Raw genomic sequence first — 17,171 nt, 5'->3', positions numbered from 1 at the left:
TTTAGGGGCTAGGCTCCATTTCCAGACTTGATCAAAGTAACCTGGTACAACCTCTTAAAGAATTTATTTGTCACACATGGGCATAAAAATAGTTAACCCTCCTTACGTTCGTAAGGCTAGCAATGCAGGCAGATGTTGGTGAAAAACTAGCAGAAAAGATTATCTAAAGATACCGTTTCATGGACAGAATGCTATGATTTCTCCTACAGTAAGATATTTGCTTTATCCTTTTCCCTCACTTGGTTTCTCTCCCTGGCCCCAGCTGGCACTGCCTTTGAGTGCAGCCATCATACTCCCTTTAGAAATTATTTTTTCAGCTCACTGAGCTGGAATACCAAGTTTAAGGTCCATATAATCATGCACAGATATTTTAGAGAAATTTGAAAACTGAAATTGGACTTTAAACAGAAGACTTACTGCATCATTAACTATAAAACTGCTTGTTCTCTTGCAGCAGCAGCTCCCATTTGACCATGATGGCATTGTAAATCTAGACATAAGGGTTAGGAGCTTCTTTGCATATGCATAAAATTGAAGTCCATTAAAGGAAAAATTTACGCTTCGAGTACCTTGTGAATTATGTGTTTCAGTGTAGTGTTCTCCACACTGGACATGCATAGGAGGCAGTATAAAAGGATGTTGTCTTGGCTGAAATAAAAGCACAAAGAAAAAAAAAAAAGAAGTATTAGAACTTCATTCGCTACCGTTTCTGCAACGGAAACAGGAAAAATGGTCCTAAGCCTTTTCCACTGAATACTGCTCTTTCTTACCCAGTCAAAGGCACACGGCTTGATCGTTCTTTATAGAACAGAAAGTAACTTTTTGTAAATTGCTTGCTAAATTTTGTTATAGAGTCCAAAGCTGACCAGTTAAGACTCCTTTAAGCTCAATCACTTCAAAAAACAGCAGTCACACTTTCAGCTCTTTTAAAGCTTTTCAAACTTTTATTAAAAGCCCTTGCCCTTGAAGAATTAAACCCAAATAAGACAGACACCTAATCGGGACAAAAGCAGGAGACGGAACAAATTCAAGGACCTAGAACACTGTTATACAAGCAATAGATCACAGATGGACTTAAAATAACTCTGCAAATTACATGAACATCGGATCCCCTAGCTAATGAATTAGAGCGTTTTGCCAATAATCTGCACTGTAACAAGTTTTTTAAGTCTCAGAGGGTGCGATTCAGCATTAAATCAACAGGATTATTTGCAGAAAAATAAATCAGAGCTGATGCCATATTGACCAGCTTTGTCCATTAGTAAACCAATGTGTTAGGCAAACGCATTTTGCCACCTGCACTGCAATGTCCTGCCTGATGTCACTGAGCAAAGTTTACGAAAACATATTTCAATTCATGGAGTAAGCAGAAGGAGAAGGAAGGCACTGCTGTCTCATGAATGTATCTTCCTTAACAGCAGAATAAGGGCTTTTTATCCAGGTTGATTCAAGTAGTTCAAGCTATTAAGGAATACCATGAATGCCCAAGGCAAAAAACCTCACCAAATAATCTACCTTTGTGTGCACACACACCAAATGAGCATAATGTAAGTTTGCTAGTGAAGAGGGGTGAGGAAGGGGTTAAATTTACATTTTATGTGTAACTAGTGAGAAGGAATGAGAATCAAAGATACTGAGTTCACATATGAATCCTTGCATAAAAAAAACGCTGTGTTAAGCCAGAACTAGAAAACGACAATATTTCTGCTCCAACAATCCCTTCTGATTGTACTCTTGTTGAAGAATATGGGCCAAGGAACCTGCTGTTGATAACCTTAGTAGAGGAGCTGAGTCTGGAACTAACCAAGATGTTGGAAAATCTAACAAATGGAGGGCAAAGAAAAGTGCAAGGAAAGAGAAGTGACTTCAGATGTATACATCTGAAGCAGACAGTTTTCTTTGTGATAGATGTTATGAAAGGTATCTGCAAGAAATTGGGGAATTTTTTTTTTTGAAGGTCCATATGCCTCTTCTGATAAAAGAGAAGAACCCTAAGGTCTGCAGAATGTCAATATCCAAATTAAGGATCACTTGGATTTTTTTTTAAATCAGGTAATTAAACATACCATCATATTAAGATCTCCTACATAGAGGGGGGTTTTGCTGGAAAACCAGCACCACTGGGTAGCCTGACAGGAAAAAAGAGACACCATAAAATGATTCTAAAGTAGTAGTTAAAAAAATACAGGTTCAGCATGATGCCAAAACCATATAAAGGGCCTTAATCTGAAAGTAATGAACATGATCCCTAGTGAAGTGGCAGTGCCTCACCTCAAAGATTCCACTTCACTTCCCATTTCTGCCTATTGATTTATTGCCATACAAGACAAATGAATAGGTAGGTGCATGAAGGTATGTACAGTGCAGACAACAGTCAGGAGGGCTTTTTTTTCCCTCTTCTATAGAGAACTGTTCCAACAAGTTAACAGAACAATTATGAAAAAGGCGGTTGAAAGTTCACCGTGAGCAGGCAGCAGCCCAGTTCATTTTTCAATTGATGAGCCCACATTCCTCCTTTTGATCTTCCTGAGACTTCAGGGTTTTTAAACTTGTTGCATGCTTATGTTCAAAACAAAGTGGCAGCAGGATTTGAAGCAGATTTCCATTTTTCATATATAAATATAGAAAGCAGCTCACTTTTCCCCCTTGTGATATATCTGAGGCCACAGCATAAGAACGCAAAGCACATTTCCTTCAGCTTTTCCTAGTTATTTTCAGGGACCAAGCTAGTAGATACCGAGAATACTGTAACTATGCCTCCAAGAACACAATATATAGCCTGTGTATCACATCATGACACTTTAGAAGCACGCTAAGAATGGAGGGACAAAGAAATCTGGAAACAGCTACCACAGCTTTCCTGCCAGTGGCTGGGAAACACAGAATGCACCTTTTAGATCTATTGGCCTGTATATATATTCACACAAGCAGATAACCTCTGTTGCAGTCCACAATGATAAAACTACCCTAATATCAGTACCCGCTTAAGCTTAATTTTGGAACCTTTTCACAAGCCGTAACCATGCTGTGAGGATATATCAAGAAAACACTTCTCCCACATGAGCTTTCTGCCATGCAGCAATAGGCTAACAGAGTTTTCATTCTGGAAAGACCTACAAAGCAGGTATAACCTATATGAGACATGAAAACTGGCAACCTGCATAGAGATAATATTGCCCTCTGTCTAAGGAACCAGCAGCGTTGCTGGTACAGAAATTCACAATCTCTTAAATAAGAGCAAGAAATACTGACACACTAGATGTTAGAATTTAATAAAAAAAAGAGTATTTTTAGAACCGATTGGGGGGGGAAGAGAGAGTCTCATGTGATTTTTTTGGTCAAGATTTCAGGAAAAAGTTAACCAGTTTTGTCAGATTTCTAGTTCTTCCTGGAGATTAGTTAAATGGAAATAAGTACAATTTAAGAAAAGCTCTGAATTCCAATCCTTACTGAGTATATTAGTTTAACTTAAATTAACAGTAACTTCACACAGAAAATAGGCTCCTAGCCCAAGAAGCTGGTAAATTGTAAGTAGTCTTTACACAAAAACACGAGGAATTGAAAAAACGTGAAACGTAACATTACGTAAGGACTAGGTTTTGATGCATACAGCACAGGACACTTCAAATTCTTTCTAGAGGATATCTACATATTGAAATAACCTCAGTCCAGTAGAAAAGATGTTCAGTTTCTGCAGGGCAAATGAAAATATAACACCTGGAAGACTGTAATGTTAAATACTCAGTGGTGATATTATTCAGTTTAACTAATCAACCTGGGCAGCCACACCCTTGAAACTCATTCCAATCATATCGCCTAAAAGAACTGAGTTAACGTGCTTATTTGAAATTTAGAAAGTACTTCATCCTACACAATGCCTCTTCCCATCAGAAATTATATAGACATTCTCAAAGGTCTCACTGTGGCACATACCAAAGATGACCTACTCCAGGTGGGCCGTCGTCGGATAGGGGGAGGAGAACTTGATTGTCTGCAGAAAAAAAAGAGAAATAATAGAAACTACAACACTTCAATTCTGAGTCAAGAATAAATGGGTAAAACAAGACATGAACAATCTGTAAGTATTGCTTATTAATGAGATTTTTAGATACACGAATAAATGAAAATAATTCAAGTTCTTCTCTAAATATGGGTAGTATTCCAGTTCCAAACTATACATGCCTTCTGTTCATTATCCCATTTGGCTTACTTGGAAACAAAAAGAATGATTCATTTTTTAAACCAGAATTTAACAAACAAGTCACTTAAGCAACAAAAACTGAACATGGCACACAGGCAGTCTCAGATGACTTAAGGTAAACATTTAAAACAATGACAATTTTATGAAATTGATAGCAATCACTCAAGAGCAATGCACATAGATCAGGAAGAAACAGAAAAAGCAACTTTTAGACAATACTAGCAGAGCCACATACAATGTTAGAGTAGCCAGGTGCAGTGGAAGGAACAAGGAGTGTAGGAGATAAAAAAATCTGAGAAAGAAACAAATTGAAGGAGGTAGAAATATAGTGCTTACGTGAAGAGAGGAAAGGTGGAATTTGTCCTCTTACAGTTTCTGATCTGGTGAATGATGTTATGTGCGATTAGAGGAAAGGCACACAGGAAAACAAACAACTTATTTTAACACAGAGAGCAGGAAAATTATTTGGCTAGAAAACACACATTGGCATATGCTGTCATCAATATCTGTGGCTCTAACACCGAAGCTTATATCACATGAGACTGTGGTAAGGAGAGCAGTTCTAATGACAAAAATACATTTAAATTCTAGTTATTTCACTCAGTGACCTTGTGACATTCCTTATCTTCATAAGTTTGCAAGTTGCATATGAAGCTGCTACATACACCCAGTTCGTGGTACCCATATGCTTAGGGTTCAGTGATTAGAAAGAAACATGTTCAAAAGCTATTGCTTCTGCAGTCTGTATTATGATTGGTAAAAGAATAGTTCTCCCTGTTTACCCCAATATACAGCGTCAAAGGGGAAATATCCCAAGATGACAGATTATGGCATTTTGTTTTCTTTCTTGACTGTCATAGGGGAGACAATCAGGATCTTCCTTTGAATTCAATCTCTTTGGGACCATTAAAATTTAATTTAGTATTGGACTACTGAAATCCATTATATGCTGCTAAGAAATATCTTTTCTGGTCTTCCACTCACTCCCAAGAACTGTAAGCACCATGTGAAATCTAATCAACATCTCTTTTCTGTAACTGAAAAGATCACTCAAAACAATTCACCTCATTGGACTCTCCTATGCTTTAACTCCCCATACGTTAATATAATGTGTGCACGCGTAATATTAGAAAGCTAGACCTTCCAATCTTCTCTTCATCGTTTTGGCTTTATTTTCCAACAGATGGCATTACCCAGCTGAACAGATGGGAAGTCCAGGTCTAACTAAAGTTGTTGATAGAGATGAAACTTCTTCATATCTTTCCAGCTAACTAAGATGATAAGTTTTGCAAGAATTTAATGTTCTATGCTATACACACTCAGTACATCATGAAAACTTCTCAAAACTCTAATATTTTGAAAGCTAAATTTATCTCAACATCAAAAAATGTGTGCTGGTGTAAATAAAACAGCTAACAGACATTTGATTTAAAGCTAAAGCCTAATGAATTCTCCTTCAGAGTCCACCCGTGTGAGAGGACTAGCTCAAAGTCAGTTCCTAAGAAAGTGCTCAAAGTAGAGCCTAAGGGAGACTTCAGCTTTAGACTTACAATCTCTGCTGTGCTGTGCTAGTACAGCTACGCAGATTAACGTGCCCAGGTGTCCTCCCTTTCTTGGGACACATAAGAGGCAGATAAATTATACTGCCCAAATTAGAAGATGACAACCTTTCCACTGCCCTTAGCTGCTAGATAAGCAGTGCATCTACTACTGCAACTCACATTTTGACATGATAACATATGTCACCTTTCACTCCAGTTTATACTAATACTCTGAGTTATAAACAGCAGAGAACAAGGCCTTCAACTCAAGATTCTCTGTAGGATTTGGCTGCTTGGGGAGCATCAAAGCCTCACAAGTCTCAGAGTGAAATTTCATTTCCAATTGTCTGTTCTTGGTGTTGGTTAAAACAAAACAAGAAAAAAAGGGAAAGGGGAAAAGAATACCTGATATAAGTGACTAGAAAAAAAACCCAAAAAACAACAAAACCAAACAAAACCAGACATGCCAAAACTCAGATCAATTCCAAAGCAGGGTGTCAGGAAACAACTCTGAAGAAAGAATACTCACTCTGTGCAGATTTTATTCTGTTTGTAAAACTTGTGTCTTGATGCAAACAGGCGTGAAATATATTTGGCATTTTCAAGATCGTCCTTTAGAGACAAGAAAAAAATAAGGGGAAAAAATTTTATTTTGTTACTCTTACCAAGAAGTGACAAAGAAGAGTTTAAAAAATCCAATTGCAGGAATGCTTGGTAAGATCCACCATGTACAGAATGTGTCTGCCAAGAACATGTCTAGTGCCCTCAAGAGCATTCAAGGCATTGGATTACTGAAATAGAGTGGCGTGCCTTTACATGCTGCCACTTCGCTGCTAAGTCACAGTAGGAGGGACAACAACAAAAAAATGGCTCAAGCTTGCTGGTCCAGTCTATACTGGCCTTAGTTCAGGGAGATGTGGAGTGATTTTAAATAGCACAGAACAGCAGCGCAGCCCTCTGAGTTCCAGTATGTGCACACATGATAGTTTATGCCCAGTTTCTACAACTGCTTATGATGCTGTACTTATGCCATCCAAAATGCACTTCAGTTTTTTTCAGACTTCCCAGCACACTGTATTTCAGGATGCTTGGAATAGAATATGCATATTGTTACCTAAATTAAGTTAATTTTACATTCTGCATAAAGTAAAATGTGAACTGTAAGGGGGGGGGTGTTATGCAAGTGAGCCTCTCCAGGAAAGTGGAATTTTAAAAGTTTATTTTTACATAAGTAGCTTTCTAGATGACACTGAGCAGATCTTTTTCTTACTGTGTGAAAGAGTACATTCTCTTCTTTGTTGATCAACTCTAGAACAATCGAAGACTTGTTATGTGATATATTCCCAATGTCATTCCACCTGTTGAGTAAAAAAAATGCAGTAGAGTTTGCCAACACATACATTCAAACATTTCACAAACACATCAAGAATCCCTTAGTCAACATCAGTCTCATTTTATGGGAAAGTTTTTTAGTAGCTCTTTGGTGAAGAAACATGGTCAGGAAAATAAGGAAGTCATGTTCTGATTAAAAATGAAAGGATATTTAGCTCTTAACCCAAAGCAGGAGAGTTAAAAGAAGACTCACAACAGGAGACAGATCGAAAACACATTAATAATAAACATCTTACTGAACTGTGGCATTTTTTAACTGATTGATTTTAGCTTCGTGTAATAGAATTATTTTTTTAAGTGCCATTCCTCTCCAAATGCTGTTTGCAAGTTTCATTAAGTGCCAATTCTTGCTAAAGAAGGCTAAGTTGACAACATGGTTATGTAGGCTATGCATACCATGTTAATACTCTGGTTTTATGTTTGCAATCTTTTCTTTTTTTTCCCAAGTAATTGTCAGGTTGCCCAAGATCAGAGTTATAATCTTCTTACAAATAGCTGACAGACATTTGCGTACATTGCATGCAATCCACGGGGATGGAAAGGACTTGTTTGTTCTGTTTGCAGCATGCATTCCTCTTCATGTCATGGCAGGATGCTTGAAGTGCATATTTCCAAACAGTAAGAATCCCAGCACCAACTCTAAATTTTACATGCAAAGAAACTTTTTGCTTTTGTCACGTGGCCCAGTTAAAGGATTATCTAATTTCTTCTAAAATTAAATATGCAAAGCATCAGCTATGTAGAAAAGGGAGCCCTAACATTTTTTTAGCTGACTACTGAAAGCCCTTTTAAGGCAAAAAAACCCCAAACCTGACATTCCAGCTTAAGTGTGATACAAGCCTTAGCTACTGACTGAAAATCAGTGCACCTCAAAAAACACAAATTTTTTGGCTGCACAAAATTCATACTCTAGTAACAGGGACTAGTAAAAATCTACTTCAAGCAAATAGCAACAGTAATGAAAATACCTACTGGAACAGTAGCAAAGAAGAACGAAACTATCCTCCCCGGCATCATGAAGATTTCTAGCAACATTTTTTTTCATACAGAACAGATCCGCACAAGAAAGATAATGGAAAGACTTAAGTGATTCTTAATAACCAAAATAAACCGCAGAAGAAGTGTGACACAGTCAGGAGTTTCAAAATTACAGAATGAGAAAGTTTAACTTCTTTTCAGTGGAGCACCTAAATATGGCAACCAGATTTCCAAAAACGTTGAGCTCCTGGGCTGCCAGCTGTGAGGTTTAACAGATTTGCATTCAGAAGCATCAAAGAAGCAGACATAAAGACAAGAAAAGAAAAGGAATCAAAGCCTTGTAAAATAGAACAAGATACATGACAGGCAACTACAGTTTTCTTGCCATCAAACCCATTCACAGACATCAGAAATTGTTCTTTATCCCATCTCTTATGGCCAAGAGACCAATCCTGAAAACAGCAAGGTGACTACTCCTTAGTTAGAGGATTGGCACTGTTGGCATAAAGTCACATATGTAAGTCAGGAAAAAGTCCCACACGTGGACCTCTGAAAAGAAACTGCTTTAAGGCAGAAGACCCTAGTTTTTACCTATAAATCACAGTTGTCCTGCCAGTTCTGTTTTTTATGAAGATTCCCATGAAGAAAATACCAAGGTGTATGTCATTTCCATGATTATCCTGCAGAGAAAGAATAATATATTTAGTTTAATAAAGAGACTGGTCAATATATGTATAGGAATGCATGCTGAACTACCAAAGAGAAGCCCTTCTTCAGTATAAATGCAGGACTAACCCTTGAGTAACATATATTTTGCTGTTTGATTGGACTGATTTGTATTATCTGAAAGCAGTTAACACTTCAGTGGATTCATTCTGTTGATTAATGAAAACAAAAGAAGGCTAAATGAGCACAAGGTTCTCCTCTATCAAACACCAGGCAGACCACAAACTGGCATTCATTGTATAATACCCAACATCCCCTACCATTGTGATTATAGCTGTCTAGAGCCCCTGTGAATACCAAAAGCAACAGTCCTTTCACATTCATAGTATTTCTCCAGTCATCTGTTAAAACATGTAGAGATTTCAGAACACCACACCTGGAGATGGAATCCCTCTCAAAAGCTCTACCTTTCATGCTTCCTCCTTTAAGTATTCTGTGTAGATGTTCACAGCATGTCACCATAAAAAGTACTTGTATATCTATACAGATACATCCTCAATTGACTTTCAATTGTTAGGTTAAATATTCAACTGCATACACCACATAAAAACAACACAAGAAGAGTGGACTTTGAGAAGTCCTATTTCTCTCCTATTCCCACCTGTCTCCTTGTGGGCTCCTGTTTGAGAACCATGTGCTTCTGCTCCATTTTGCAATCAGTTTTCTTAAAGCAGCTTATTACTGTTGACAGAGGTTTTTCTACATTTTCTATATTTATCAACAAAAACTCACCCTCAGCTGCACTTATAGTAATTGATTCATACTTTAAAGTGGTAAATAGAAATCATGCTAACACAAAGAGTGTGGTTAAAGAACTGCTAGAAGAAAGAATATGAGAAGTTCATGCACTGTGCATGCACATGCTGTAGAAATCCGCATTTTAATAGATCAGACTACAGCTGTTCTCCTGGCCTTGCTGTACTTGATCCTCAGAAGGTAATGATAAAGTATATGCAACTGTTTGTAACTACTAAGTGTTAGGCCTTCTACAAACAAAGAATGGATGCCAATTTTGAAGCCCCAGCCCCATCCATGCTGAATATGCCAGCTTCTTCCAGAAGACACCAGAGAGTCTTCAGTTTAGTCTGATTAGAGGGCAATATATTCTTCTGCCTTCTCGCCAGAAGCAGCTTTAGAAGGCAAAAAGATTCAGAAGATGTTGGGAAAATGTATGTATTTATATATATATAAATACATATATATATGTGTGCGTGTGCATGTGTGTGTGTGTGTGTGTGTGTGTGTATACACAAATATCTACATGGAAAAAAAGATAAATGTATTTCTAATAGCATTTTCTACCAGAGAAAAGAGAGAAATCTTTCATTTTCCCCTTTGAATGCAGTTTTATTTTTCTCCAAGGCCAGCACGCTGCTCTTTGATACAAGGTTAACATCTTCCCGCAACTTTGCAGAGCGCCCAGTATACTGTTCATACTTTACCTTACTGACATGCAGTAATATCTAATGACATTTCCAACACAGAAATGTCTTTTGCAGTAGTGTGTGGCATTATTCCAAATTAATTTGAGGAAAACATTGATTTCATTCATTGGTAATAAACATTCCAAATCTTTTGTTGTCGGGTTGAAGGTTTTTTGCCTTTCAGCTCCTCCCTTTCAGGCCAATTCTTAGATTGGTGCTAAAGGACCAATTTTGACTTCAGCAGAAAACTTGTTTTGTTTGGTGTGTAGTTGTGCTTATTTTAAAATTCCTAGTTATCTTTAACTAGCAGAAAAACCACTCACAGTTCACCACACAGTGGCTGGGTTGGTTCATAAAGAGAAATGGGTCATGTTGGGAACAGCAGTTTTCAGTTTCTCAGCACAACTTTATCATGGCACCACGTGCTCCATAAGGCCAGGCAGTCAGACTACCCATGGCAGAAAGGGGCTTCCAGTGAAGCGAAAGTGACTGTGAATGCAAAATAATCCTTGAAATTCTCCCTTAATTATACATGTGTGGAGGACCTGTGTGCACATCTAAGACACTGAGAAAAGACAAAGTTAATGCTTGGTAAATAGTGACTTAGAAAGACATAAGAAGGTCTCATTTTCCTATCCTGTTAAAGGCCAGAGCTGAGGTTCATTTGCCTCAGCCACTCTCCCACAGACAGCACTCAAAAGCAAGGAGCATCTCTATTTTCCAAGTGAGAAGGCCCAAGCGCATAGCAACCTCTTCCGTGACAAGGATTTTCATGAAAGAGAAGTAACACTACAGACTGCTACAATGTCCATTCAAACTACCAGCAGCCATTTCACCCTCCAGAAGAGTGAAACAAGTCCTGTCTCTTTTGGACAACATTACAAAGGTTGCTGCAGAGTTCTGCATCATTTGACTCAGAGGTTCCTTTATAATATACAAAAACATACCTTCACAGGGAAAATTTCCTGTCCAAACCCATCCAGACGTTCCACTTCATTGATGTACATTAACTCAGCCTCTGCTGCTGTAATGCCACTGCAATTAGATTAACAAAAGGGAGCAAATAGTTCAATATCACACACACATAAAGAAATACTAGTAAAAAAATAGGAGTTTCACAAACCACCTGAGAAGACACTTTGGAGATGCTGTGTAGAAATGCACAACACAAAACCAACTTTCAGCACTAGGATCATAATCAGCAAGGGGGGAAATTTTACTAAATGTCACTAAGATAAGGTAAAAAGCACAGTCCAAATTACAGGAGGAACAAACTGAACTGACCACATTACTCAACTTCTTCTGTACGCATCAAATCTTTTCCAGGCTTTATCAGGCCATTGCATCAGGTTTTGGATAGTTTTGGATGGTTGATTTGAGCCACAGGTGCCCTAATTTGCCTGAATAGTATATAAGGCCACTGAAGTTTCTTAAAATAACTTAAAAGGAAAGACACACATTTTCAAGTTGGCTGTTCAAAAACACAGGCACTAAATCCAAAAGTTAAACAGATTCTCTTTTGTAGGAGAGAACAAACCAGCTGAAAAGTTTTACACACATGTCTACACATGCTCCTGTCACAGCTCAGGAATTCAGAGAGATTTCAATTCTCAAAAGCAGGTCAGAATAGATTGCAGGTTTAAAGACCTTGCTCCAAAAGAAGGCCACTATTAATATTTCTCCTCTTTGCTACTCCTTACCACAGCTTACAAACAGAAATAGAGGGCCCAGATAAATACCTGAGAGAAAGGAGGTGGAATATGATCTACCTGCTGAAGTGAGAGGAAGTATTTCTTTGTATTGCAGAAATAGCACTAAAGAGCACAGCGGGTGGGAAAACCTTCCTTTCAAGTCTGTGAGTTAACCCAGATCACACAAGCAGCCCATGGCAGAAAGAGAATAGAACCAGGCCTGCTCATGGCCAGCTTGGAAGCTCTCCCTTTGGTTGCATCAAAGGCCAAGGCTTGCATTGAAGCTCAGACTGAGAATGGCCTAAGACTCAGAGAGTATTCATCTTTTAACACCCACTTTGTCATGTAATGGGCAATGTTGCATCCTTCAGATAACATTCCTGTTGCATATGGGCACTGCCATTTTTCCCAGAACAGCACTCTAGAGGTTTGGATACATCCACCACCGAAACACCTGGACAACATGAAAGAAGCCTGCTCACAAAGAAGGTTTTTTTACCGAAGGACTAATGCACGCACTCCTAGCGCATTAACTAGTAACACTATACTATGTCTTCTCCATGAGACTTAAAACCCAGTTCCTGTTATTTTCATTTCCATTACACTGGGAGCACGTGCATCCCCACCTCTCTTGAAAGAGACCTTCAGATCACCCCTGATCAAGTCAATGGGGTCTTTCACCATCAGGATTTAAATGAAATCAAAAAGAGAAAGGAGTCTACAACATAGCACAAGCAGTGTTACACATGCTCATTAAACCCGAGAGTGCAAATGTTCATTTATTTGGCATTAAGTTTCTCAACCATTTTGCGTTTACAAGAGGTAGATACCCTTTTGTGGTAGATTAATTAAAAATCCAGTGAGACAAAGCATAATAATAACTTGAATATAGGCTAATTAAACACTGCCAGGAATGCATGGGGGAGGCAGGGAAGTATTATAGGGATGATAAAAAAAAAAAATCTGAACGTGTAACACATCAAGTTTACCTGTGAGTCCGGTGCTCCTGAGCAACCTTTTGAGTCAGCTCTTCCAAGACAGCTTCATCCTGGTTCCAATCCTGTAAAAATATGAAGCTGCATCAAAAACTACTCAACCACAGAGAAAGGGGACAAAATGGTACACAGAAATTATGACAGCAGCTATTTTGAGATTGTTTACAGTTCATGCTCTTCTAGGTAGTTACAGAAAGAGAATCTATCATCAATCAAATTTAAAATTCAGAGCATGGGATAATGAAAATGTGCAAGGAGAAGACAAGAGTTCTGACTTTTTTATAACTTTTTTTGGGAGGGTAAAATGATACTGTTAAAAATAGGGATAAGGTGTTTATTATTCCAAAATAGAGAAAAGAGTATAGAGCACAGATAAAGAATCTTTTCCTGGATAAGGGCCAAAGAAGTCTTTAAAAACACTTGGAAATTTACAAATTAATATATAGCTTTTAAAACAGTCCAAAACGATACACAGACCACGGATAATGAATTCCTGAGTATTTTTTGTCCCTTCCTCATGTTAAATGGATTGAAAGTTTTGCTACCTCTTCAAATATGCAATAAAACATACTATATGCTTGCAAGACATTTCTGAGGAGAAACTTTTATATTCTGCAAATTTAATAAAGTGCGGTAGAAACAATTCCGAAATAATTGGGAGTAAGTTAATAAAGGAAGTCAGCTCATAAATTCAAGGCCAAAAAAAAGGAAGCTGGAAAACTTTCTTGCAAAACCTCAAAGTTTTTACATTTATTTAAAAAAGCCTTAAGGCTGCCTGTAATGTACTTAAATACACTGCTTCTTGCTCAATGGGGCCCTCCCCTCTGATATTTGCTTCTGCCACAAAAAAATGTGAAAGTGGTAGCGTGCTAATGAAAAATGGCATGGTGCATGCCTATGCACAGCTACACACCTGTGGGGTGTACTGTGTACATAACTTTGTTCTTTTCACTGTTGAAGAAATGCCATTTGACACACATTGTAGCCTCACAAGATCAAACAGCACAAACATAGCTGCCCCTCCCTCATCCACAAGTTCACTTCACTAATGAATTTATAGCAACGTTCTTGTTCTACGTCCTTTTTCTATGCCCAGGATTCACTCAAATCCTCCCACTTGCTTAGGGACTAGTTTGTATCTGCAGCACTTAGCAACTGTTACTGAACTTGTAGTGAAATATTTACTATTATATTCTCTACTCCTCCCTAGAAGAGCAAAGACAATTAGCTAAAGAAATATCTAGAGAAACAGTTGATCTAAGAGTAGACTTCTAAAGGCTGTAGGAAGCAGACACTTTGCCCATGTTCTTAAATTCAGTAACAGTAGCATGGATGAAATGCAAGATATCACAAAGTGAGCACATGCAAAACAGAAGAGAGCTGATCACACCAGCAGGGAGGCACCTGATTCAAAATCAGAGGTTCTAAGAGATGGGGCCAAAGAATAAAATGCTGAATCACAGAGAAATTAACCACCTGAAAGATCATCTAGAGACCTAAAGCCTCCCCTTTTTTTTTTTCAGAACAGAAAAATAGTATCATTATATCCCTGGTAGTGTTCAAGGCCAGGTTGGATAGCGCATTGAGAAACCCGGTCTAGTGTGAAGTGTCTCTGCCCATGGCAGGGGAGTTGGAACTAGATGGTCTTTAAGGTCCCTTCCAACTCAAACCATTCTATGATTCATTCTATATTGAAAGAACTCTGCAGAAGCTCAATAATTTACAAAGTGATACCCTGACAACACATTTCTCTGTATATATTTGCAGCCATCTTCTTTCCTATTAAGGTTCTCATACATAACATGGTAAGTCATCAACTATGCACAAGATCATCAACTACTTATCAACAGATAAGGTGGCTTACCAGAGAAATCCTGCTCCACTAGTCAGGGTAACAGAAGTTTATTAGTGAAAGGTCAATACTGAAGCCACATTCTATATGTGTATTCTGTACAAGGCATATTCATATCTCTGTACATTCATTAATTGCCCTTCTTCCTGCTGATTTTTTCAGGTGGTATCAAACTGTCTACTGGCTCAAAATTGCACTTTCACTTCAGGACATTGTGCAGATGTCACCTTTTTGGACTTAAGAATGGACTGTCCACTGCAGTTCCTGTACAAAGAGCATTGGTAAGCAGGATGAAATCCTTCTGCAAGTGCCTTTCTCAGGCCTTCAAATTACAGTGAGATGAATCATTCTCCCTCTACCGCTCCACTAATTGCAGAGGGAAACCAGATGCCTTAACTTCCAGGCAGCTAAACTCAGGGCACCCCACCCTGCTTCCAAATATTTTTTCCAGTTAGAAAGAATTCTGTGATCTTTTATATTTTATGAAGCTTACACTCAAAACTTATACTAATGGTCTTATTCATCTAAGATAAAGTCAGTCTTAACTTCAGCAGGATTTTTTTTTCTTCTCTAATCCGTCCTCCCACAGAGGTTCTGTGGCATGGACTGCAAGTGGTTGATGTTTGCCACAGAATTTCCAACATCACTAGTGATCTAAACTCCTTCCCTAAGCACTGAAGTTATTTGCTAGTTTCCAGTGTAAATTTAAACCAAATTTACAGCACAGTCCCTGGAGAACATTTTGAGAAGACCTGATTCATGCTTCACTTCAGTCCGATAGTCAGCTGATGTAAATCCACATTCTCTTGAAGAAAGGTTGCATGGTTTGCCCTGTGACACAACATTTACTACACCAGCAGCCCTTATCTCCCCTTGATATGCCACATTACTAATACTACGGTACTGCTAATATACACCTTTTTAAATAGCTGCAAATTCTTTTTTGATTTGAAGACGTGTTTCTTTTGTTGACGCCTGTTCCTAGTGGAAGCTCGACAGGAACTGAAATTGGGCTGAGCTTCCATATCATAGGATCATTCAGCTGCAATCAAGTATATTGCAGGTTTTGGGGAGTAAAAATTATTTCCACTACTATTAGTTCAGCGCTGGTGCTTTTACTCTGTTATCAACAAAGCCATCACTGAGGCATGGAGAAATTATTCATAAAAGACCGTAAAAGAGATGGATGAGGAACTCACCATAGGAAACAACACATATTCTCGGAGGAAGTCATGAGATTCAAACTGATTATAGTCTCCAAAATCCGCTGGAAAAAAAACCAACACAGTTACTCATTTGGGTAATTTCCACACATGTTAAGACCACACTCAACCTTGCATAGATGTTCAATTTCAAGTGGGTGAATTCTCTCTGAAGCCACAACCCAGTACAAAGATTTCTGCTTGTGCTTCAGCTTTTAACATGGAGGTCTGAAAATAATAGTGTTGTTACCATAGATCAAATAACAGCCAACAAGTAATTTCTTTCTTTTGATCCCTAATATAATGACCATTTGCAATGCTTAACCATCAGGACTGCAAGAGTTTCTTTTTCTGTAGCCTTCTTGAACTCAACCCCATTAAAAAAGGCTGAAATTGCTCAGCCTCTTAAAAAATGGTACACCCTTTTTTCTTCTCCAACGTTTCCAGCCTTAAACAGGCAAAAATAAGTAAACAAAACCTAACTTATCTCTACCACAATTCTATACGGTTGTACAAAAGAAGCTTAATTTTACAGCCTGTAAGGTTAAAATCCAGTAGTCAATTTTATTAAAAATTGTCAACGACCAACATGGGGACAGGTTTATCCTTCTGCAGCCAATGTAACAGTACAGGCACTGTGTCAGCTTAACTGAATGGCAAACACGTTTCTACTCGCTCTTCTACTTCTCCTACATCTCTTGAACAGGTATTCATCTCCATGCTCACATTCACTTGTAAGTCAGGCTAAGGATTCTTGTCTAAATGTCCTTGAAATCATGGAGTTTTGAAAATGCTTCCTTAAAGGCTAAGCTACATTAAAAACTCAAAACAATGCCTGTATTTATCTATCTGTTAAATACACAACAGCTTGTATCAAAAGAATATCTTGCCAGGAGGTTTTTATTTTATATTAATTGAACTGCATCAAAGGCCATCTACAAGATTCTCATATTATATAAGATGGAAATCCCCAACATAAATCATATTATCTAAACCTTCTTTCAAAGCTTCTAGACAATTTCGCATATCACAGGATGCCAAAAATGCAGTTTCATTTTGTTTCTACCTCAGAGTTATGTTTTAACATAAACAGAAAGAAATCAAAATGGGCATGTAGGTTTAAAAGAAATAAGTATTTCAAATACCTTTGGTTGCATCACATGCAAAGA

General features: G+C 38.0%; 1 protein-coding gene across 1 annotated transcript in view; it reads right to left on the bottom strand.

Annotated features, from left to right (window-relative positions):
- PTPN14 (protein tyrosine phosphatase, non-receptor type 14) overlaps window positions 1-17,171 on the bottom strand; it is a 110,938-nt gene that overhangs the window by 21,100 nt on the left and 72,667 nt on the right. The window contains exons 5-12 of the mRNA XM_027641365.1: window positions 16,000-16,067; window positions 12,943-13,013; window positions 11,210-11,297; window positions 8,704-8,792; window positions 7,013-7,100; window positions 6,272-6,354; window positions 3,934-3,991; window positions 570-648 (exon numbers count right to left, since the gene is read on the bottom strand). Of these exons, the coding sequence (XP_027497166.1) occupies window positions 570-648; window positions 3,934-3,991; window positions 6,272-6,354; window positions 7,013-7,100; window positions 8,704-8,792; window positions 11,210-11,297; window positions 12,943-13,013; window positions 16,000-16,067 (624 nt within the window). The remainder of the gene's footprint in view (window positions 1-569; window positions 649-3,933; window positions 3,992-6,271; window positions 6,355-7,012; window positions 7,101-8,703; window positions 8,793-11,209; window positions 11,298-12,942; window positions 13,014-15,999; window positions 16,068-17,171) is intronic.

This window comes from Corapipo altera, unplaced genomic scaffold (assembly GCF_003945725.1).
Source record: "Corapipo altera isolate COAL_440 unplaced genomic scaffold, ASM394572v1 48b, whole genome shotgun sequence".
Classification (NCBI taxonomy): domain Eukaryota; kingdom Metazoa; phylum Chordata; class Aves; order Passeriformes; family Pipridae; genus Corapipo; species Corapipo altera.
The sequence above is the reverse complement of the archived record's forward strand: the minus strand, read 5'-3'. Positions and strand labels throughout refer to the sequence as shown.